General features: G+C 37.2%; 1 protein-coding gene across 2 annotated transcripts in view; it reads left to right on the top strand.

Moving 5' to 3' along the window:
• Positions 1–24,433, top strand: part of NVL (nuclear VCP like) — a 102,209-nt gene that overhangs the window by 36,805 nt on the left and 40,971 nt on the right. The window contains exons 14-18 of one of the 2 annotated variants that reach the window (XM_022579301.3): positions 1,464–1,682; positions 2,515–2,619; positions 7,735–7,797; positions 12,411–12,530; positions 15,958–16,057. In XM_022579301.3, coding sequence (XP_022435009.1) covers positions 1,464–1,682; positions 2,515–2,619; positions 7,735–7,797; positions 12,411–12,530; positions 15,958–16,057 — 607 coding nt within the window. The remainder of the gene's footprint in view (positions 1–1,463; positions 1,683–2,514; positions 2,620–7,734; positions 7,798–12,410; positions 12,531–15,957; positions 16,058–24,433) is intronic. The other variant, XM_022579304.2, reaches the window with a different exon arrangement.

The following is a 24,433-nucleotide window of genomic DNA, read 5'->3' as shown; positions in this document are numbered from 1 at the left end:
GGCAAACTATGGCCCACCTGCTCACTGCCTGTTTTTGTAAACTAAAGTTATATTGGAGCACAGCCATGCTCCTTTATTTTTTATTTTATTTTTTAATACTTTTTTTTTTCTTTTTGGTTGCGCCAGGTCTTAATTGCGGCTCACGGGCTCCTCAGTTGTGGCATGTGAACTCTTAGTTGTGGCAGGCATGTGGGATCTAGTTCCCTGACCAGGATCCAACCCGGGCCCCCTGTGTTGAAGCGCAGAGTCTTAACCACTGTGCCACCAGGGAGGTCCCCATGCGCCTTTATTGACGCGGAGTCTTTTTCTACTTTCACACTTCACAGCTGAATTCGCATAGACATCCATACAGCAGAAACCGCATGGCCCATAAAGCCTTTGGTGTTTACTCTAATACTTTACAGAAAATGTTTTCCAGCTCTTATGAGAACACTGGCATTTTGTTATATTTCCAGGTTACCTTTTGGTTTGATATACTAAGATAGTCTGCTGATGCAACCATATCCTTGTCCCTAGCTGCAAATGGTGCTGGAGGACAGTGCTGAGAATGTGAGAGGGACATTTATTATCCAAGATCTGTTAAAATTTTGAGTTTTGTGAGTCATGAATACTCAGTATAACATTTATATAGCATTTTATAGCTGGCACAGGGCACTTTTACATATTATATAACTTGCTCCATATAACTTTGTTAAGTAAATATCATTACTTTTCCCATTTCATAATCAAAGAAACTAAGCTTAAGAGATTGTGACTTGCCCGAGGCCACACGACCTCTACTTTCCAGAGCAGGAACTTAGATCTAAGTCTTTTGTTTTCAAATCATTTGTTTGTTCCGTACTCATTTGGAACCACAATGATATCTGTTAAAAATAATAGTAAACTCATTCCTTTTATAATATTGCATATAAATTAGGCTTTTATAAGTTGAATTATTCAGAGTTACTTTCTACACCTGTTCTTTCATATTCCTCGCAAAGCAAGAAATCTGCCTTTGAAGTTCAAGATTCATTCGTACTAGGAAAATTGCCTGCTTTCTGTTTAGTTGATAAACTGTCACGGAGCCATATTATTAAATTAAACTGCCGCCAGAGTAACTTTGTTTTAATTTCGTCAAAATTCAGCTGTTTCATGAATATTTGTAAATGAAGAATGGAAGTAACATGATTGTTGAAATGAATATTTGCCAACTGCTTATGTTTGCTATAGCTAGCCCTAGTAGAGTAAATAAAAATCATTCTTCTATAGTTGATGATAGTCGATGTATTTTTGCTTGACTAAATCAAATAATCCATTTGGAGCAAAATAAGTGACCTCTGTCAATAGAGAAAATTATTTTAATGCATAGAAGTTCGTGTAGTTTACAGAAATATTGGAGTAATAATTTTTTAAAGTACAAACAATAACGTTTTCAACAAACTTTGTGGTTTTTCATTTTTTCCCCCTCATTTGTTCCCTTTCAGGATGAATTGCAAAGGCTCTTGGGGTTGCTGAGGAACCAAGATCCCCTCTCAGAGGAGCAGCTGCAAGGGCTGTGCCTTGAGTTGAATGATTTCATTGTTGCTCTATCCTCTGTCCAACCCTCTGCTAAAAGGGAAGGCTTTGTCACTGTCCCTAATGTGACATGGGCAGATATTGGTGCCCTGGAAGACATTAGAGAGGAGCTCACCATGGCAATATTGGTAGGTATATCTGCCGCTAACTGTTGTTGGCGTGTGTGATGGGTAAACGACCATGCGTGTGTACTAGGTTGTATGTCTAAATTGGCTTAACTATATATTTTCTTTTATCTGTTGTATTATTATTAAGCCCCCAATGATGGTTTTTCATTCTTCTGAGATCTGCTTTAGATTTTTTCTTTTAGTTGTGCTTGAATTCTATGGCAGTGAGTTTAAAGAAGAAAAGAAAAGATTTTAGGTTTTAACCGAGAATAAATTATTTGAGAAATACTTTCTGAACTTGATCACGCTCATAAGGGTCAAAGCAGTTTTAATGCCCGTGAAACTTTGGATTTTCATTTACTCTTACTTTTCCACTTCCCTGATCATTTCATGGTTCATTAATGATGTATGATCCCTTTAGAGGTGTGTAACTACTGAAAGAGAAAATTCGTGGAGATGATAGTGAACAGGTGTCTCTTGCTTTTGATTACATAGAGTACCACTGCTTCTGATTTCTTAAAGGGGGCCATTGCTTAAAATCTTTATAACCTAGAAATCTAGGTTATAGATTTAGAAAATCTACGATTTCTAAAAATTGAGTTTAAAATGTTGAAATACTGTATCTAAAATGTTTTCAGAACTTACATTTAAGTATGAATTTTTCAAGAGCAGGGATTTTAAATTTATCACCACTTACCTCATGGTTGAAACAGAGGCAAGCAGTCTGTGCCAGGCACTGTTCTTATCTTCAGGCCTCACAATCAGTGTTGAAAATAGGCATCTAGAGATGATGTGAATATGCAGTAGGAAGTGGACATTTGTAACACATTGATGTTGGGATTGTTTTTTCCAGGCACCAGTACGTAACCCAGATCAGTTCAAAGCTCTTGGGTTGGAGACTCCAGCTGGAGTCCTCCTTGCTGGTCCCCCTGGCTGTGGGAAAACTCTGCTGGCAAAGGTATGGAATAATTCAACTGCATGTATTTTATTTCTTACTATCAGTTAGGATAACATGGATTTAACTTTAAATGTTACAGTGAGATATTTTTGCATATTTTCATATTATTAGAATTTCATTTTGGAAAGACTGACAATTTTCTTCAGGAAAGTTTCCCACTTTAATTTTAATTACACAAGGTATATCATTGCAAATTTGGAAAAGAAAATTTTAAATCTACCATAACCCCATTGATTTTAACACAGAAATTTTCATGTTTTCTGTGTATTATATTCTGAGTTTTTAATGAACATTATTGCATAGTTGTAGTTTATAGCTGACCTTGTTTCCTGCTTTGATATAGTTATTATTTATAAGTTAAGTATTTTACATTCCTTATTACAAATGTTATTTTGAAAAATTAGTTTTTTACAATAGAAAATATATATAAGCAAAAGGGAAAAGCATCACTTATAATCCTCTCACTATTGCCTGCTAGTAACCACTGTTTCATTTTGTTGTTAGTCCTTCCAGATGTCCTTTTGTACATATATATCAAGATAATATGAATAACTTTTATACATATATTTACAACTATAAGGTTTTTAAACATGCATTTCTCACTTATCAGTATTTCTTGAACATCTTCCCATGTCAGTATATACAGATACACATCGGTATTTTTAATGCCTGTGTAGTATTCTGCCATAAAGATGCTCTATAATTGGGCTCCCCTGGTGGCGCAGTGGTTGAGAGTCCGCCTGCCAATGCAGGGGACACGGGTTCATGCCCTGGTCCAGGAAGATCCCACATGCCGCGGAGCGGCTGGGCCTGTGAGCCATGGCCACTGAGCCTGTGCGTCCAGAGCCTGTGCTCCGCAACGGGAGAGGCCACGACAGTGAGAGGCCCGCGTACCACAAAAAAAAAAAGATGCTCTATAATTTATGGAAATGATTCCCCTATTAAAACAACACTGCATGAAACAGTCGTGTGCTTACATTTTTGTACCTCGACGGGTAATTTTAATAGAATGCATTCCTAAATAATTTTTTAATAAAAAGAATGCATGTATTTAAAGCTTTTGATCCATTACCACTCGATCAAAATGATCCATTACCCAGTTACACTTGATCTGTTACCAAAGTGTCTTCCAAAAAGTCTGTACCAGTTTCATCCATATAGGGTATGAGTATCCATTTCCCCAACACCCCAGATTAGCAATAGCCATTAACATTGTTTTTAATATTTGACTAATAGGTAAAAATGGTTATCTTACAGTTTTTAAGTTATGTTTTAAAAGCTACTAGTGGGCTTTTAAAAATAATATGTGTTTATTGGCTTTTTTCTTTATGAATTGTCTGTTTGTATCCTTTGTTTTCTTAACATGCTTGTGATTTTCTTATTTATAATCACTCTTCATATAGTAAGATCTGTTACATTTGTAGTTTGTCAGTGTTTTTGGCATTCTTACTTTATTATCATAGTTTTGACACTTTTGTTTTGGGTTTTTTTTTCATATTTATGTGGGCGAATTTCTTAGTCTTTTGTGATTTTTTTCCTTTGGAATCATGCTTACTAGAACCATTTTTCTTGTCTGTATCTTATATTAGTCATCATTTTTAATGTCTGTATAATATTCCATCTATAATTTACTTAACCCTTATCAACTTTTAAAAATATTTGGATTGTGCTTCCCTGGTGGCGCAGTGGTTGAGAGTCCGCCTGCTGATGCAGGGGACATGGGTTCGTGCCCCGGACCAGGAAGATCCCACATGCCGCGGAGCGGCTGGGCCCGTGAGTCATGGCTGCTGAGCCTGCGCGTCCGGAGCCTGTGCTCCGCAATGGGAGAGGCCACAACAGTGAGAGGCCCGCATACCGCAAAAAAAAAAAAAATTTGGATTACTTGTAAATAAGAAATCAAAATTAATGGCATTTTTAATAAGTTTCACAGCAGCCGAATAATCTGCGGCTCCTCAGTAAATACCAAATATCCACAGTGCCATTTGCCCGTGTATATATATATACCTATATAATATACATGTACATTTTAAAAAACATTTTTACTTATATTACTAAATTTCCTTGCTTAATGCTTTCAGTACTCTCACAAGGCATTGCTGTAAAGGAGTTTGGAAACAAAGGAGGGAAAGGAGAACACCGCAGTTGCTGGTCTATGTTTTTTCACAACAGTTTTAGAAAATCGTAGCCAGAAAGAAGGTCCTGCAAGCTAATATGTGAATTCACTGGGTGGATGCAGTTCCCTTGCCTGAGTGCCTTGTAATGTTTGTTTGTGTTTTAATTATATCTGCCTTTGACTATTTCTGCTCACAGCAGAAAGGAGATAGCTTAGATCATTTGAAATCCCTAAATAATGTTAAGGCATCATAGATCACATTTTTCCTCTTCTTCCCACCCGCCGCCTCCCCAGATTGCCAACATTTTGGTCCCTCTCTGTTCAGTCAGATTTCTGGTATCTGACCATTTAGAGCAGGGAATCTTACCTAGGACTCCATGGATGGACTTCAACAGCTCACTGGATCCATGAGCCCAGGCAATATATTATGAGTATATGTATTTTTTCCAGGGAGAGAGTTCACACTTTTATTAGCTGCTTCAAGAGATTCATGACTACATGCCCTAGAATCTAGAAGTAATAGAAAATGTCCTGGAATGGCAGAAGCAAAGTGTTACTGGAGTAAAGTTATGGAACCACTTATGAGTCAGAACCTGGCAACCTAGAATTGGTTATAAAATTAAGATTTTGGATGACCTTGGTTGTTTTGTTTACTCATGATAACAATAACATAATGAAAAATTTCTAAGCACTAGCACATATTATATAAATAGCATCAAGTAAAGGCATGTGATTGCTGGGGGGCCAACACACTGAAAATTGGTGACTAATAAGAAGGAAACTGGAAAGAGAACAGTAAAAATCATTTAGTCATCTGCAACTATATAGTATGGAAGCAAACAGCTCCTAACACTGAGTACAAGATTCATGATGATATCCATGAAAAAATTAAATTATATTCACCGTATTTCATTTATCAATAGAAGACAAAAGATTTCTGATAATTTCAGGAACTCTGTTGGGTGTTTTAATGGGTGAAATCTTAGTTATCTCACATATGGATGTTGAAAACCTAATGTAGATGAATCATGCTTTATTAGATGTGTATCCTGACTCTACTTAGAACGTGAGAGGTAGGAAAGTTAAGAAATTGGCAGCCGGAAAGACAGAGATTTCGAGATGTGGATAAGCTACATGTTGAGCAGTTTTTGCCTGGCAGCGCCTGCATGCATTCATTTATTCAACCAGTATTTGTTGAGCTACATACACTTTGCCAGAACTTGTGCAAGGTGCTAGGGATAAACTAGCGAACATGACACCTACTCTAATGGAATTTATTGTCTGTCTTGAAGAGGCAGGCAGTAAACAAAACAATAAAATTGCAGATTCAGCTAAGTTATGATGGAAATAAACTGTTGTGGCTATTTTAGGTTTGGTATTCAGGGGATGGTGATATTTAACAGAGTCCTGAAGGACTAGATAGCCACATGAAGAGGCAGAGAAAGAAGGGGAAGAGTCTTCCAGATAGAGGGAACAGCAGTTGCAAAATCCCGGAGTGGGAAAGGGCTTGGTGAATTCGAGAACCAGAGAAAGATCTAGTGGCTGGACTAAGAAGAAACTGTCATGTCACAAAATACAGGCTTGCAAGCCATGGTGAATATTTCAATTTGTACTTGAAAATAAATGAGAAACATAGTAAAACTAGATGATCTCATTTACATTTAAAAAAAATCTTCTATTGGATTACAGTTGATTTACAGTGTTGTGTTAGTTTTAGGTGTCAGCAGAGTGAATCAGTTATACATATATATATATCCACTCTTTTTTTTTAGATTCTTTTCCCATATAGGCCATTACAGAGTATTCAGTGGAGTTCCCTGTGCTATACAGCAGGTTCTTATTAGTTATCTATTTTATATATAGTAATGTGTATATGTCAGCCCCAATCTCCCAGTTTATCCCTCCCCCCTTCATTTACATTTTTGAGTTAAGTGGAGAATGGATTGGAGGAAAGCAAAGAGAGAGAGGAAGCCAGTTAGGGTTTTTTTGGTTTGGTTTGGTTTGTTTTTTTTTACATCTCCAGACAGTAGGTGATGATGGTCTGGATGAGGATTGTGGTATAGTGGAGAAATAGGAAGTATCAGACTCACCTACATTTTAGCATTAGAGCTAATAGAACTTACAGATGGATTGGCTGACCTGACAAGACAAGAGATCAAGGGGAGACACCGTGGTTTTGGCTTAGAAAATATATTTACTGGGATAGGGAGAAAAAGAGTTTGGGGTGTGGGATTTGGGGAGAGTTGGGAGAAATTCAGGAGTCCTGCTTTGGAAACAACAGATTTTAAAATCCTATGAGATCCAAATGTGAAATGAAAAAAAGAAAAAAAAAAATCCAAGGGGAGATGCTGAGGAATGTGTTGAACATAAATCTTGAGCTCAGATATCAGGTTCTAAGAATAGGAAAGAACTTTATTCCCTGATCATTTTGAAGTTGTGAGTGATTTTATTCGGGTTTCATCTCTACATTCTCAGTGTAATTTTTGTATTCTTCTACACATATAACCATATATTTCTCCTTTGTTATTTTCTTTGGCTTTCAGCCATGCAGTTTAATCTTTCTTTATTAAACAAAATAACCTGTAAATACTGTAAAGACTGATACCGATGCTTTTGACTTCTGGTTTATGAATGAATGAATGAATGATTGCTTTCATTGGGCACAGCATTTGTTTATACAGAGATTATGATTTCACTAGGATTCTAAGCTAAGGCTACAAATATACTTACCTATACCATGTTTATGTAAACAAAACATTTACATAAATGTTTCAAGTCATTTCCATCTGATTTCTAGTCTGATTTCTAGTCTGTGGAAAGTTTTACGTTCACATTTACTTCCTTTGATTTTCTTTTTATTCCCATTTGTCTCCTCTCCTTGAGAAAGAGGCAGCTATAAAAAGGGGGAACTAGAGTATAAACCACAAAAAGTTCTTGCATTATCACAAATTATTGTTATTATTTTATTATATGTTTGTCTTGTGTCTTTTTTCTCTTACTAGGCTGTTGCAAATGAGTCTGGGTTAAATTTTATATCTGTCAAGGGGCCTGAGTTACTAAATATGGTAAGTTGTTGTGGCATTAGCCATTATTTTTGATTAGGAAAAGTAATGGTCATTCAAATTACAGGGTCCTCAGATCATTGAAACAGTCGAGTTTTTTGGTAAAATCACTGCAATAGGAGTGAAGAGATTGAGCTTTGCTCTGCTGTACTATTTACTGTGTATAAATGCTTTCTTAATTAAGTCTGTTAACCTCTGAGCCTAAGTTTTCTCACCAGCAAAATGGAAATAATCAAAATAGTCAACATTTAAAGTGTTAACTCTGAATTTGTCAAGCCCTTTATATATATTATTCTTCAACACCCTGTGAGATACAAATTGTTTTTTTCTCTGATTCACAGATGAGGAAACTTAAGTTTGGAGGGGTTGTATAACTTGGCCAATGTCCAACAGCTTGGGGATAGTGGAGGTGACATTTGATCTGCTTTCCTTGTCCTGTTGTTGTATAACTCAAATGAGTTAAGGATTAATAAATAAAAATACTTGGGAAAGAAATCACTAAACTACTATATAATATCTTCTTTCTGCATGTAAGCAGCTTATATCTTAAATTTAAGAGACTTTGAATTTCTTGTTTCTTGTTCATGCCTATGAAGAGTAAAATGCCATTCCATAATATTCAAACAAAGCAGAAATGAAAGTGTTATCATTTGTTTTAAAAGGCTTTTTCAGTTTATCCCCCCTCTAATTTTTTTTGTTTCCTATTAAATATGTTACTTTGCTCCTAAAATAAGGATTTGTACTTTTATCTTGACTCTTCTTACACTTCATTTTGGCTTTCTAGTGGAGGAGGTACTCAAAATAAGCGCTGAGGGGAAGGGATTGATGGGGGGTGAAGGGTGAGGCTGGAAAAAAAGTAATAGCCAGGCAGTGCAGGGCCTTCATACCAAGCTAGAGTCAAAATGTTACCTTTAGCATATTAGACAGCTAACAGAATGTAACTTTTTTTTTAAGAGTGTAATATTTTTAAAATTTTACTATGAAATATTTCAAGCATATAACAAGTTATAAAGAGTAATATAATGACCCCTCCATGTATCTAACATCCAGCCTTAAAAAAAAAACCCAATATATACTCAAAGCCCCCTGCAAACCTTCCCTAATCATGTCCTCCATTCTCTTTCCCATAGAATTTACTATAATCCTGAATTTGGTGTTTATTAATTCTGTACACTTCTTTCTACATTTACTGTAAATGTTATATATTTATCCCTAAATAACATGTAGTATTATTTTACATGTTTCAAAAAATAAGTTTATGAGAATTGGAAATGTGAACACCTACCGGACAGTTTATATTAAGAAAATAACTTTTAAGTGTGATAATGATGTAGTTATGTTAAAACCATTATCTTTGGACTTCCCTGGTGGCTCAGTGGTTAAGAATCCGCCTGCCAATGCAGGGGACACAGATGCGAGCCCTGGTCCGGGAAGATCCCACGTGCCACAGAGCAACTAAGCCCCGTGTGCCACAACTACTGAGCCCACATGCCACAACTACTGCAGCCCATGCACCTAGAGCCCGTGCTCTGCAACAAGAGAAGCCACCACAATGAGAAGCCCACGCACCACAACAAAGAGTAGCCCCCGCTCGCCGCAACTAGAGAAAGCCTGCACACAGCAACGAAGACCCAACACAGCCATAAATAAATAAATAAATACATTTATAAATGATGGGATTTTAAAAATATATATATATATTTTAAAACATTATATTTTAGAGACAATGAAATATTTACAAATAAAGTTATGATGTCTTGGCTTTCCATCAAAATATCAAGTAGAAAGAAAAGTAGACAGAGTATAGATAAAGCAAGTTGATCATGAATTGAGCTGATAATAATGAAGCAGGGTGATGGGTATATCTGGGGTTTATTAAACTATTATATCTACTTTTATTATATGTTTGGAACTCCTTTTATAAATGGTAAAGCAAAAACAAAGCCACTTTATATAAATGGTATGTGTTCTTTTGTAACTTGATTTTATTGTTATTTTTGTTGAACATTATATTTATAATATTTATCTTTATTGATATATTTATCTCTAGTTATTAATTCTCTGTGCAATAGTCCATTGAATGAGTATAACCACACTTTTAAAAAAATCAGGTTTTTTTTCTTTTTTTAAAAAAAAAAATTTATTTATTTATTTGGTTGCACCAGGTGTTAGTTGCGGCAGGCGGGCTCCTTAGTTGCTGCTCGCCAGCTCCTTAGTTGTGGCATGCGAACTCTTAGTTGCAGTGTGCATGTGGGATCTAGTTCCCTGACCAGAGATGGAACCCAGGCCCCCTGCACTGGGAGCACGGAGTCTTAACCACTGTGCCACCAGGGAAGTCCCTTAAAAACATCAGTTTTTTTCTTGATTCATGTTTAGGTTGAACATTATATACATATATCCTTACGCATATTTGTGAGATATTTTCACCCTAGGGTATGTACTCAGCAGTAGAATTGCTGTATCTTACAGTATATACACTTTCAAAAATATTAAGTATTGCCCACTTTTTTCCCAAAGTGGTTCTTATTGAGTTTTACTTTCACCAGCAGTGAATGAAAGTTACTTACGTTTTTGCCAGTCTGATGAGTATGAAATTTTATCTCATTGTCATCTGGTTTGTTTTTTAGAGGTAAATGTGGGAAGAGTTCTGTGGAAGAGTCCAGAATGACTCTGAGAGATTAAGTGATCTAATGAGGAAGATAGACATCTTGGGGTTAGAAAATGAGTTTGCTCTAGGACGTTTTAGATTTAAAGAGCCATTTGGAGGGATTCAGCAAACTATAGGAAATGTGAATCTGGAGCTCTGAAGAGATTTGGGAGTAAGTATCAATCTAAATGGCACCTAAAACCTAGGGAATGGGTAAGGTTGAGTAGTATTGTAAGGTGGTCTCTGACAGAACCTTGGAAGACACCAACATTTACGGGCCAGGAAAGGAAAAGCTGGCAAAGGAGACTGTTCCGAAGGTGGAGGACGCCCAAGACTTTCTAAGCCTGAAAACCTAGGGAAGATCATTTTTTCCACCTGTCAATATAACCAAACAATAGAAAAGAAATTGAAAGTAGGGCTCTGGATTTAGCAATTAGAATGTCACCAGTGACTTTAGGGAAAATATTTTCAATAATTATGTTTGCAAAAGCCAGATTATAATGGTTGAAAACTGATGGCAAATAAGGAATTAGAAATAATAAGTATAGGATCCTTACTTGAAATAGTTCTTAAAGGCCAAGGTAGTGGGAATTTTAATCATTGTTACATTTCTTAAGATGAATTGATTTTAATCTGTCCTTTTGAAACTTTAGGTTTACCTTCTCCTAAATTAAATTTCCTTTTACTTAGTCATTTTGGTTAGCTATATCCAAAGTCCCTTTGCCGGCTGTATTGATTCTTGTCTTTCATCCCTGTTTGAAACTCTGTCCCAACCCCCTGATATCTTTTCTTTAAAAATATCTACTGAATGTCTTTTCAGCATTCCAAATATAATTTTTGCTGATTTAGATTTTTCAGGAAACTAAATAGGTCTGCTGTATTTGTACACTGAGCAGGATGTTATGATCAGAGAAAAATTTGAAACTGTCATGACTTCTGCTTTCCAAGGACTTTATGAGGTAATATAGTGAAGGTAGAATAGCTCAGAAGTTATAATAGTAGGAAGTGCTGTAAGAGCAAAGAAGAGAGGGTGGTGGGAAGAAAGATTAATGACCTTGATCTAGAATGCAAGAGCTGTTTTAGAGGTAGGTTGGAGAAGCAATTGAAGTGAGAGAAGCAGAATAAGCAAAAGTACAAAGAAAAGTTACAGGACAGATCTGAGGAAAAGAAGTTCTACTCAAATAGAAAATAAAAATAATCATTGTCATCTGTGATGTATTCTGTGCCTTAATTACTTTATTATGACCATATAGTCATAACATAAAAATAACCTCATGATATAATTGGCACCGTAAAGACATTTTCAAATTGTCTTATTTAGCAGTATTATTATGAGAAACAAAGCTTTTCTTAGTTAACTAATTTGAAATTTTACAAGAACAATTTCTTGTGCTTAGCTGAAAGTAAAGCTGTATTTTTACATATAACTTTTTATATTAATTAGTCCTCATGTTATAGCTGCTTGTGAATTGCTTTGTATTTTGATTTTACCGTGCATTATGCATTATGAAACCTGGTAGATGTCTAACTGGCTCATTTTGCTTCCTCTGATGTTGTATGACCGTTAGCTCTTCCTTTAGCAAGATGACTTGTGTAGAAACGGCAGTAGAACAGTAAATTGTCTTGTTCACATTTAAAATACTGTTGAATTAATGAAAATTACTGCTGGGTATTTTATATGCATAAAGCTTTGATCCGTTCTAAGATACCATAAAATTGTGGAATTCTTTTGAGCTAGAGGAGACCTTTCATTCTATTTAGTCTTCATTTTATAAATGAGGAAATTTATAATAAGCTTAAGTAATAGCTAATCTTATTAAGTTGAACCACATATAACTGGCTATTTTTGACCTAGTACTTTTTGGACTCTGGCTTATAAATGTCATTTAAAACTAGTACTACTATAATTTGGCCCAAACTCCAAAGTTGAAACATCTCTACGTTTTATTTCCTTTCTGTATATGGCTAGTATGTTGGTGAAAGCGAGCGTGCTGTGCGACAGGTTTTTCAGCGAGCCAAGAATTCAGCACCCTGCGTGATATTCTTTGATGAAGTGGATGCCTTATGTCCTCGAAGATCAGTCCGAGAGGTAGGTATCATAGTTTGGTGATTACAGATTTTTTTTTAAGCACCATAAACCTTTTGTAAGTTCTTACAAAGTTACGTAAAGTTCAAATAGTTCTTATAAAGTCATTCATTGAGAACACTGAGACTCTTTAAGTGAAGAAACCTAGTAATTTGAAAACAGGGCCTAGGGATAACAATTGTGTTTTTATTAGCCTCTGTATCCATTTTTCTTTCTGTGTATTATTTTGGTTGCACATATCTGATTCACACAAATGAGTTTTTGGGAATGGAAATGATTATTAGTTTTGGATAGCCTACCTTGTAATCGTATGATTGTCTTCAGAGTTCTTGGAGAAAATATAATTTAAGACACCATGCACTCAAAGTAGGGTCAGATGATATGCTTTAAGACGCAGCACCATTTCTATCTGGGGAAGATATAAATTGGTGTGCATTAAAGACCACTTGCATTACTACACTGAGTCACCATTCTTAGAAATTTTGGTACAGTGATTACCTGGAAAACAGTTATCAGGAATACTGTTTGAATCATAGTGAAGCATAATATAAAGAATATATTTTAAATATATATATATAACCTTTTGAAGAGGATAGCAAAGACTGTGTAGTAAGTACATTTATTACAAGATGATTGAGGAAATGATTATATTTCTTATGTGATTTGTTTTCACATAGTTACTCTGTGTGTGTTCTTGGGTTGTGAAACATTTATTAGGTGCCTCGTTTTGCTTAAAATTCCCAGCATTCAGAAGTTGCAAAACAAAACTTGACTAGGATAAGTGTGCTTTATATCATAGCAATTTTGTTTGCTCACCCAGCAGTCAGCAATATCACAGAAAATCCTTATTACAGTCTTATCTCTGATAGTGATGTCAGTGGCCAGGGCAGAGATCCTTCCCGGGTTCTCCTGCCGGCCGTCACGTTCCAAAATCTAATGTGGGATCCAGAGCAAAATCCTACACACTATATCCAGCTGGTGGGGGCATGGTATGCTCTGGAATTTACTCCTTTTTATTTATTCCCTTTTGCTGTGAATTAAACCCTTTGTTCATTGATAGCCCATTTCACTGGTTTGCATCTCTCTGTTATCAAGTGGTAATTTAAATTAGGAGGTATATCCAGTCAACTCCTTGCCCTCAGAGAAGTCTGCATTCTTATGAACTACATTTCTAACTTCTAGGTTATCTCTCTTGGCTGTCAGCTACCACACATCCCTGTAATCAGATATATGTGTTTTGCTTTAACATTTTCACCTGAAGGGGATTCTGAAAATATTTTTAAATTGAACATATTCTTTTTTTAATGATGCAAGTTATTCATGAATACATGCTTGTGAAAAATGCAAATAAATACAAGTATAGAGTCAAGTCTTTCTTCCAGTTCTCCTCCCTGTTACTCTTCTTGGAGGTTACTTCTGCTGACAGTTTAGTGTTTTGCATTTGTGGTCTAGAACTTTTTCTATAAGCTTAAAAACATGTATGATTTAAACTTATTGTTTTTATATAAATGTGGTCATTCTATCTGACACTTTACCCATGTACTTAATAACTTATTTTGTAACTATTGAATAAATATTCCACAGTCTGGATAGGGAAGAATTAATTCAACAATTCCCCTGTTTTGGACATTTACATTGTTTCCAGTTGTTTCCCCTATAAACACAACTGTATTAAACATTCTTATCACATATTTTTGTGCACATGTGGGAATATGTGAGAGTTTTGGAAGTAGAATTTCTGGGTAGAAGATGCATACAAATATTTTGAAAGCTAACACAGTCATTCTTTGCAAAAACTACCAGTTACATACACCTACCAACTAACAATAACCATTTTCTACACCTTTGTCAACAATGGGTAATACCCATCTTTTTATTTTTCTCAATTTTATTGGCAAAACATGATGTTAAATTTTAGTATTCATGTCTCTGACCCTTTTGCTGTTGAAATGTTTTTCTGTGCTCACTTTGGCAGCACATACACTGAAAATGAAATGTTCCCCCCCTCCCTTTTTTTAAGATTTTTTTTTTTTTTTTGGATGTGGACCATTTTTAAAGTCTCAATTTATTGAATTTGTTACTTCTGCTTCTGTATTGCTTCTGTTTGATGTTTTGGTTTTTTGGCCCCAAGGTACGTGGGATCTTAGCTCCCGCACCAGGGATTGAACCCACACCCCCTGCATTGGAAGGCAAAATCTTAACCACTGGACCGCCAGGGAAGTTCCATCTTCCCCTTTTTTTGTTGTTAATTTATAAGAGCTTTTTATATGTGATGGAAATTAGTCTATTGTCCAATTATGTGTGTTGGTACTATTTTTCCCAGTTTTATCACTTATCTTTTTTTATTATATAAAATTTTATATATAGTGAAGTCTGTCAGCCTTTTCCTGAATTGATTGTGAGGTTTTTGTCTTGCTTAGGTAGGACAGTGTTTTGGGTTTTTTTTGTTTGCTTGTTTTTTTAAAACCAGTACCTCTTTATTTTTTTGAGTCCTGATTATAATTCTTTTAAGCTCCTAACGGTTAATACTGTGTCTCCAAGGGGTGATAATAAGGTGCACCAAATTTTTTTTCTGGAGAAATCAGTATGTTAAACTCATTACCACCTCTGTACATGAAATTTATGTTGAAGAAAGGCAATTAATGACAAAAAGAAACACAACACCACTTTTCTCATTTCCTACATTGTGCATTTTAAAACTTTCTGCATTTAAGGGGTAAACATCCCCCTATTCACCAACTCCTTGAACGTCTTAGATATTGCCCTGAGGTAGTTCAACTTTGTACTGCATGCTTCAAGGAAAAGAGAAAAGGCCTCAGTGTCCCAGCTGAAAGCTCTGGAATATCCAGTATCCTGGGGAGTCTGATCTGGCATTCAAAAGCTGAGTCTAGATTTGCCCAAAGGGAAATTCGTTGTGGCTATTAGATCTTTTTTTAAAAATTTATTTTATTGGAGTATAATTGATTTACAATGTGTTAATTTCTACTGTACAGCAAATTGATTCAGTTAGACACATACATATTCTTTTTCATATTCATTTCCATTATGGTTTATCACAGGATATTGAATATAATTCTCAGTTCTTAGATCTTTGGATAGCTCAGAGGCATAAGACTGGGATCAGCTAAGCCTGAGATTGAATTTCATCTCTACCCTTATGTAGCTTTGAGACCTTGGACAAATAGCCTCTCTAAGCCTCAGTTTCCTCATCTGAATTGTGGATGATAGCAGGATTGCTGGGGAAGCACACTGATGAGAATATGTTTTGCACAGTGCTTAGATATAGTGACTTCTCAGGAAATAATTGTTATATCTTTTGACAAAAGCTTTCATTCAAGTTAGCAAATGTATTATTTTGCATGGAAAAAAAAACTGGTGATGTATTTTTCTTTTATTGGGAGCTGATGTAGCTGTATTTATTTGTTTTTAGACAGGGGCAAGTGTCCGGGTGGTAAATCAGCTACTTACAGAGATGGATGGTCTGGAAACACGTCAGCAGGTTTTTATTATGGCAGCCACTAACAGACCAGGTAAGAAAGAAGAATATAAAACAGATGAGTCTAAAAATTTACAGCGTTTACGAACAGTATAATTTATATACGTCCTAGTAAAGGAAGAATAAGTTTGGGAAATCCCTTTTTGGTTCATAAGTTGGAATAAAACCTTAGAAAGCTTTTATGTAAGCTATAGTAAAAACAAAAAACAAAAAAAACAGTATAACATTATTGCTTGGATTCTGTAAGGTTTTTTTTCTGTGTTGGTGCATAGAAAATTGTCTTGTTAGCAGAGAACCCTTGTAACATACACTTTTGACCACAAAGTATTATCAGAATTTATGTCCTATGGTTTCTCTCAAGCTTATAGGAGGCAAGAACCAGTCTCTTTTTCAGTGTTATCTGAAGGTTAAAGATAGGTTTTTAAGGTTTTATACTGGAAGCATGTCCATATACCTGCACTTAACTATTTTTTTAAATTGTTAAAAAGCCTAAGTACTAGTGAGGGATTTAGAAAAAGTTTCAAAACTTCAAAAGTACCGAAGGTGGCTTTTACTTTGGGTCCTCAGTTCTCTTCATATTGTTTAATACTTTGCCATCCATATGCGCCACTGTATCATAGCTGATCCTGCATTGATATTTGTGTTAACTGTGTCTACCGGCAGTGACTTGGGACTTTAACTGCTTAAATGGATTTTTCAGTTTTCAAGCTGATGTAATTTTTCTTGTAAGTTAGTACAGATACTAAAACCTTCATGAATTATATACCATTTCCTTTTAAAATGAAAAATCGAAAGGTTTGAATTAGACTCTTATCTTTGAATTAGAAATACTCTGAGTTAGGCAGAACTGGGTTTGAGTCCTGGCTCTAGCACTTCATATCTTACTGACTGTTCTCTTTCAACCCTAACTAGTGTATACCAACTGAGTAGGTTATAATTCAGGTCTGACACTAACCACCTGAAGTTAATGTCAGAACCTGCAGGTTAAGGGGTCAGTTGTCTACAAGACTGCCCTACGTCAGATACCAGATGCAAGTGGTGTCTCCAGGACACACGCACTTCTGACCAGCCTGCTACAAACTTGGGGATTCCCGTCACCCCTTTCAGGTTCACTAATTTGCTAAAAAGACTAACAAAATGAAGAAAAGCACTATACTTACAATTACAGTTTATTATAAAGGGTACACTTAGGACTAGGTCTCAGAGGGAGTGCAGAGCTTCCATGCCCTCTCTCCATGGAGTCAGGGCACATCACTGTGTTCATCAGCGAGGAATCTCCCTCAAGCTTGATGTCCAGAGTTTTTATTGGGATTTTGTTATGTATCCATGATTGACTGACTCATTGGCCATGTGACTGAACTCAGTCTCCAGCCCCGCCCTACCTCCCCAGATGTCTGGCTCCAAGTTCCAACCCTCTAATCAGATGGTAAGTTGTTCTGGTAACCAGCCCCATCCTGAAGTTATCTGCAGGGCCAACCCTGAGTCATCTCATTAGCACAATAAAGGCACTCCTGTTACTCAGAAAGCTCTAGCCAGGAACCAGGGGCAAAGACCAAATGTATTTATTTCTTATTATGCCACATTAATCCTGGGCATGTATTACTTCATCTTGCTAACCAGTACTTCCTCATCTATAAAATGAGGATAATAACACCAAATAGGCAGTATTGTCCCAAAGCTTAAGTGGTATTGGTAATGTAGCTATCACAGTGCGTGGCAAGTAGCTGTTTAGTAGTATTGTCATTATCATGAGCACTTTTGGTATTAGCAGTAGGAGCAGTCATTAGGTCATAAAATCAGAGAGTCATCCTCGAAGAAACCTTGAAAGTCTATCAGATTTGGACAGAATCACATCCTACCTTTCCTGAGCAGCTACAGATTTTTCTAGTAGATTTCAAGAAGACAGTCTTTGGTGTGCTCTAATAACCTATTCTGTCTTTAACCGTACTCACCGTTTTTCATATTTGTTTATTGTAAACACTCTTATCTTTTAGTTTAATCTCTGTAGATTAGAAAATAACAGGTCCTTCAGTGTTACTCAAATAATAGGTCCTCCAATGTTACTACTAGGTTTTACTTAAATCCCTTCCTTCAAAAGGGTTCAGGTACGTTACCTTTCCTCATGGTTTTTTTTTTTTTCCTCCGATCTCTTTATTTATCTTTGAATTCCTTAGGATTCTCCAGCTTCTCCTTAGTTGTAAAACCCGGAACTGAGTACAGTAGCCTCTTGAGTTTAGCCAGTGAATGACAGGATGAATGTGGTACCTCTGTTTCGTTCTTTCCAGTGTTCTCGAGTATTGTCTTCCTCTCCACTGCACCTCACCCATCCCTTTCTCCCCATAACAAACCCCATTACGTTGAGGATCCGCATAAATTTAAAAATAGATGTTTTAGATCTTTTCACTTGTATTGATGCCTATTTGGCAGTTCTGTTCCATTGTGTTCTATCCTGTGATATTTTGTTTGATTGTTTATAACTTGGATTCTGCTCAGCTTTAAGAAACCCCTTCTTGCCCGATGTCCTGGTCAGCTCTTGCTGCATGGTGAACTACTGCGATACTTAGTGGCTTAAAATCACCATTTTTGCATTTTTCATAATTTTGTAGGTCAGGAATTCAGGGAGGGCTTGTCCAGGTGGTTCGTCTCTGATCCACATGCCACCAGCAGGCATGGCTGGGCCAGAGGATCCCCTTTCGAGGTCACTTCTTTACTCACATGTCTGGTGCTTTGGTGCGCCTCGGCATTCTGCACACCCCCTCCCCCCAGCCCATCCCCACCACCAGCTGTCATCTTCCAGGGCCTCTCCATGTGGCTTGGCTTCCATTAGAATGGTTCTCTGAGTACTCACATTTCGTACTTGACAGCTGGATTCCAAGAGATAAAGGTGGAAGCTGCCATTCCTTTGAAGGCAAGGCCCAGAATACACAAATTCTCTTGGTCGGGGCAGTGACAGGAAGGGCCAGATTCGAAAGGAGAGAAGTAGAAAGGTAAAAAAAGGGGGAGTTATCTTTAATCCTTCTTATGTATATTTTTCTTTTATCACATTCTTTGCTTTATGGTGCAAGTTATACATTCCGCCTTACAGCTTGGTGTTGTAGGTCAGTCATACCAGTATAATTTTCTTTAGTCTCTCAGGTTTACTCCTTCACTCATCAGATATTTATTGAATTTTTATTATATACCTGATCCTACTGAACTTTGGGAATTCAAAAGTTAACAATTCAGAAAAATTCTTTGCCTGCACGTATTCTGATTTGGGGCTGGGGAACAGGGGGTAAGTAATAGGCAATCAAATAAATAAAATAAAACAGGGTAAGAGGACGGAGAATGACTGGTGTTGGGGGAGAGGAATGCTAATTTAGATATCATAGTCTGGGAAAGCTTCTTCTTCAGAAGTAATGTCAGCGCGCACCCAAATAATGTGAAGTATCAAGCCATGCAAAAATCTGGGAGAAGGCATTCCAGGCGGAGAACAGACAATAAGTATAAAGGCCCTGAAGCGAGAAGAAGTTTGGAGAACCAGCAAGAAGGCCAGTGCGCCTAGAGTGAAAACAGTTGGGGGGCAGTGATGGAGAAGTGCAAGGGGCCTTTTAGGCCAAGTAAGGGGTGTGGATTTGATTCTGCCATGAAGGGTTTTTAAAATAAATTTATTTATTTATTTATTTTTGGGGCTGCGTTGGGTCTTCGTTGCTGTGCACGGGCTTTCTCTAGTTGCGGCAGGCAGGGGCTACTCTTTGTTGTGGTGTGCAGCCTTCTCATTGTGGTGGCTTCTCTTTGTTGCGGAGCATGGGCTCTAGGCATAACACGGGCTGCAGTAGCTGTGGTTCGTGGGCTTTAGAGCTCAGGCTCAGTAGTTGTGGCACACAGGCTTAGTTGCTCCACGGCATGTGGGATCTTCCCGGACCACCTGTGTCCCCTGCATTGGCAGGTGGATTCTTAACCACTGCACCACCAGGGAAGTCCCATGAACATTTTCTAAGTGGGGGAGTGAAGTGATCTGATTTTCTTTTTCTTTTTATAAAAGATGTGACTTTTAGTTTTACTTTGTATTTTGAAACAATTATAAATTCACAAGAAATTAGAAAAATAATGCACAGGAGTTCCATGTACCCAGTTTAACTCAGTTGTTACATTTTACATAACTATGGTACAAAATCAAAACCAGGAAATAGACATTTGTGTAATTTGTCTATTTTGTTGCCATTTTAGCACACGTGTAGATTCATGTGATCACCACTGCAGTCAATACAGGAACTATTCCATCACCACAAAGATCTCCCTCATGCTATCCCTTTATAGTAACAACCACCTCTCTCCCACCATGTCTAACTCAAGGCAACTGCTAATCTGTTGTCCATCTCTATAATTGTGTCACTTTAAGAATTTTATATAAAAGTAATCGTACAAAATGTGACCTTAGGTTGGCTTTATTCACCTATTCTAACGCCCTTGAAATCTGTTCAAATACTTGTGTGTATCAGTAGATTGCTCCTTTTCAGTACTGCGTAGTATTCTGTGGTGTGGAGGTTCTAGTTTGTTTAACCATTCTCTTCTGGGGGCATTATGATCATTTCCAGTTTTTGACTGTTTCGTATAAAGCTACTCTGAACATCTACATATAGGTTCTTATGCGGACATAAGGTTTCAATTCTTTGGGATAGATGCCCAGGAGCATGATTGCTGGGTCGTATGTTAAGTATATGTTCAGTTTTTTAAAGAGGTTGTCAAAGTCTTCCTGAGTGGCTATAATTTCTATCAGTAATGCTAAGGGAGATTCAGTGTCCTTGCATCTTTGCTGGTATTTTGTATTGTCACTGTTTTTATTTTATCTTTTCCAAGAGATGTATAGTGATATCTCATCATGGTTTTATTTGTATTTCTCTGATGGCCGATAAGAACTTCTTTTCATGTGTTTCTTTGCCATCCTTATATCTTCTTCAGTGAATTGTCTCTTTGTGTCCTTTGCCCATTTTCTAAAATTGGAATGTGTATTCTTTTTTATTGTTGAGTTTTGAGAGTTCTGTATATATTCTAGATGTGAGTCCTTTGTCAGATATGTAATTTGCAACTTTTTGTCCCAGTCTGCATCTTGTCTTTTCACCTTCTTAATCACAGAGATCCAAATTATTAATATTTCCTTTTATATATTACACTCTGCGGACCATGTCTAAAATCTGGTTTTCAAAACTATGTCCCAAAGATTTTCTCCACTGTTTCCTTCTAAAAGTTTTATGGTTTTATGTTTTACATTTAAACCTGTGGTCTATTTTTAGGTAACATTTATGTGAGGTGCAAAGTTTAGGTCGAGAGGTTTTTTTCCTATGGGTATCCAATTGCTCCACCATCATTCACTGAAAAGACTATCCTTCCTCCACTGAATCACTTTTGTACCTTTTTCAAAAATCAGTTGGTAGGGCTTCCCTGGTGGCGCAGTGGTTGAGAGTCTGCCTGCTGATGCAGGGGACACAGGTTCATGCCCCGGTCCGGGAAGATCCCACATGCCACGGAGCGGCTGGGCCCGTGAGCCATGGCCGCTGAGCCTGCGCGTCCGGAGCCTGTGCTCCGCAACGGGAGAGGCTGCAACAGTGAGAGGCCCGCGTACCGCAAAAAAAAAAAAAAAAAATCAAAAATCAGTTGGTAAATACTAGCAATGAACAATTGGAGTTTGAAATTAAAAACACAATACCATTTATATCTGCACCAAAAAGAAAGAAAGAGACAGACAGACTTGACTTAGGTATAAATCTAACAAAATATGTACAAGATCTATATGAGGCAAACCATGACACTCTGATGGAAGGAATCAAAGAAGATCTGAATAAATGGAAAGATATTCCTTGTATATGATGGGAAAACGCAGTACTGTCAAGATGTCAGTCTTCCCAGTTTGTTCTATAGATTCAAAGCAATCCTAGTCAAAATCCGAGCGAGTGTTTTTTTGTGAATATCAACAAATATTCTGAAGTTTATATGGAAAGGCAAAAGACCCAGAAAAGCCACCACAGTATTGAAGGAGAGAATAGAGTTGGAGGACTGACATTACCCAACTTCAAGACTTACCGTAAAGCTACAGTAGTCAAGAGAGTGTAGGGGACTTCCCTGATGGCCAAGTGGTTAGCATTCCAGGCTTTCACTGGTGTGGCCTGGGTTCAATCCCTGCTCAGGGAACTGAGATCCCACAAGCCATGTGGGGCAGGAAAAAAAAAAAAAAAGAGCGATTTATTTAAAAAAACAAAAAAAGTGTAATATTGATGAAAGAATAAGGTAAATAAATCAATGGAACAAAACAGAGGCCAGAAATAGACCCACACAAATACAGTCGACTGATCTTTGACAAAGGAGCAAAGGCAACACAACGGAGAAAGAACAGTCTTTTCAACAAATGGTGCTACAACAGCTGCATACTCACATGCCAAAAAAAAAAAAAATCTAGACACAGACCTTATACCTTTTACAAAAATTAACCAGAAATGGTGTTCTTAACCTTGGGGATCTGTGGTTAGAATTTAGGGGGTCTGTGAACCTGAATGTGAAAAACTTTCATCTCAGTTTCACCAACCCCTAACTGAAATTTAGCATCTCCTTGAATTATGAATGTTGGCAACGAGCCCAAGTAGTGCCTGCAGCCGTCAACCAGTAAAATCATAGCTATTTCTCTGTCACCTTACAGTCTTTGCAGATATCACAAAATACTGTTTATACCCATACTACTCCAAAATTACAATTCTATCAGACCTGCTGCTTAAGGTTATCAATAAGGAAGTACATATATTATTAATATCAAATTTTTGTTTTTCTAGCAGTTTGATAACTCTTAGTACCATTGATTTCTTTGTAGTCCTATGCATTTTGCCTTATGCATTTAAAAACACTTTTTTTGACAAGGAGTCCATAAACTTTGCTATATTCCCAAAGGAGTTCTTGACACAAAGGAGTTAGAAGATCCATGGTCCAAGGGAGAATTGATGTGGGCTTGGTGGGAGAAGTAAGAAGTGATCAGTGGGGAGCTGACCCCGCTTTGGGATATATTTTGAAGGTAAAACCTATAGAAAGTGCTGGAATTAGATGTGGATGTGAGAAAGAGAATAAACAAAGGTTACTGTTAGATTTCTTTTTTGCCTAAAAAACTAGGTAAAAGGTTTTGCTACTTCCTGAGATGGAGAGCACTTGGAGAGAAGTACACAGGTGTCTTCAGTTCTAAAGTACCTCTAAAAGGGGGTGAAAATAAATCCATCCCATTTTCTTTACTTAAAACTCATCAAATCAACTATACTCCAGTAAAAAAAGATTTTAATTAAAAGAAAAAACTCATCAGTGATAATAACTGGAGTTCATGGAGCTTTGCTAAATAAATGCTAAGCACTTTGTTAACACATTTTTGACCAGAGATGTATTATGGCCACAGGCAGCAGTTTCTGCAAAAATCCCCCAGTCAGTAATGTGTTAAGTGTTCACCTTGTTAAACCTCACAACAACCCTGTGAGGAAAGTACCATGATGTATATACTTACTGTTGCAAAAGTTAAATTATTTTAATTTAATTAAATTAGGTTAACTTATTTGCCCAAGTAGAACTGACAAGGGTGGAGCAGCAATTTGAATCTCAGTCTGCCTGAGTCCAAATAATCATAATTATCGTGTGAGCACTTGTATTCCAACCACTGCAGTGAGTGCTTCCCATGTTCTGTCAGGTAATCCTCACTGTAAAGCTCACAGTAATTAGTAGATTTCAATTAGTTTGCCACCAGATAAGTTAGCAGTGGCAAAACCAAGATTTGACCCTCAGGCACCCACCGAATTATATTTTCTTTAAAGCACAAGTTCATTTCCTCTACATTCTGTACCATAGTCACCTCTGCATACTGAAGTTTGTTTTGTTATGTCTCAGATTTTGAACAGTGTTTGTTTTGTGTGACACGGCTCTGGTAAATTGACAAACTCCGTAAGAGAATGGCCATAATAAGCCGTGAGGTTGTGGATCCAGTTGGTGAATGGCACGAAAAAGAAAAACCCACACAGGGAGATATCAGTTAAACATCAAATGACACCGAAAAGCTGGGCTTCCCTGGTGGCGCAGTGGTTGAGAGTCCGCCTGCCGATGCAGGGGACACGGGTTCGTGCCCCGGTCCGGGAAGATCCCACATGCCGCGAAGCGCCTGGGCCCGTGAGCCATGGCCGCTGAGCTTGCCCATCCGGAGCCTTTGCTGCGCAACGGGAGAGGCCACAACAGTGGCAGGCCCGCGTACCGCAAAACAAAACAAAAAAAACCAAATGACACCGAAAAGCTTATAATAAAAACTGTTGGTCCTCTGCGTCCCCCAGCCCCCATCCCAGAGGCTTCTACTGGTAAAATCCTTGAGCTATTTTTTTTTTTTTTTGCTGTGTTTCCTCCATATTTTCAAATAATATGC

Source organism: Delphinapterus leucas, chromosome 1 (genome assembly GCF_059928025.1).
Source record: "Delphinapterus leucas isolate spDelLeu-1000000601 "Yukka" chromosome 1, BTC_Dleu_Yukka2, whole genome shotgun sequence".
Taxonomy (NCBI): Eukaryota; Metazoa; Chordata; class Mammalia; order Artiodactyla; family Monodontidae; genus Delphinapterus; species Delphinapterus leucas.
Note: the sequence above shows the minus strand (reverse complement) of the source record. Positions and strands in the feature narration are given on the sequence as shown.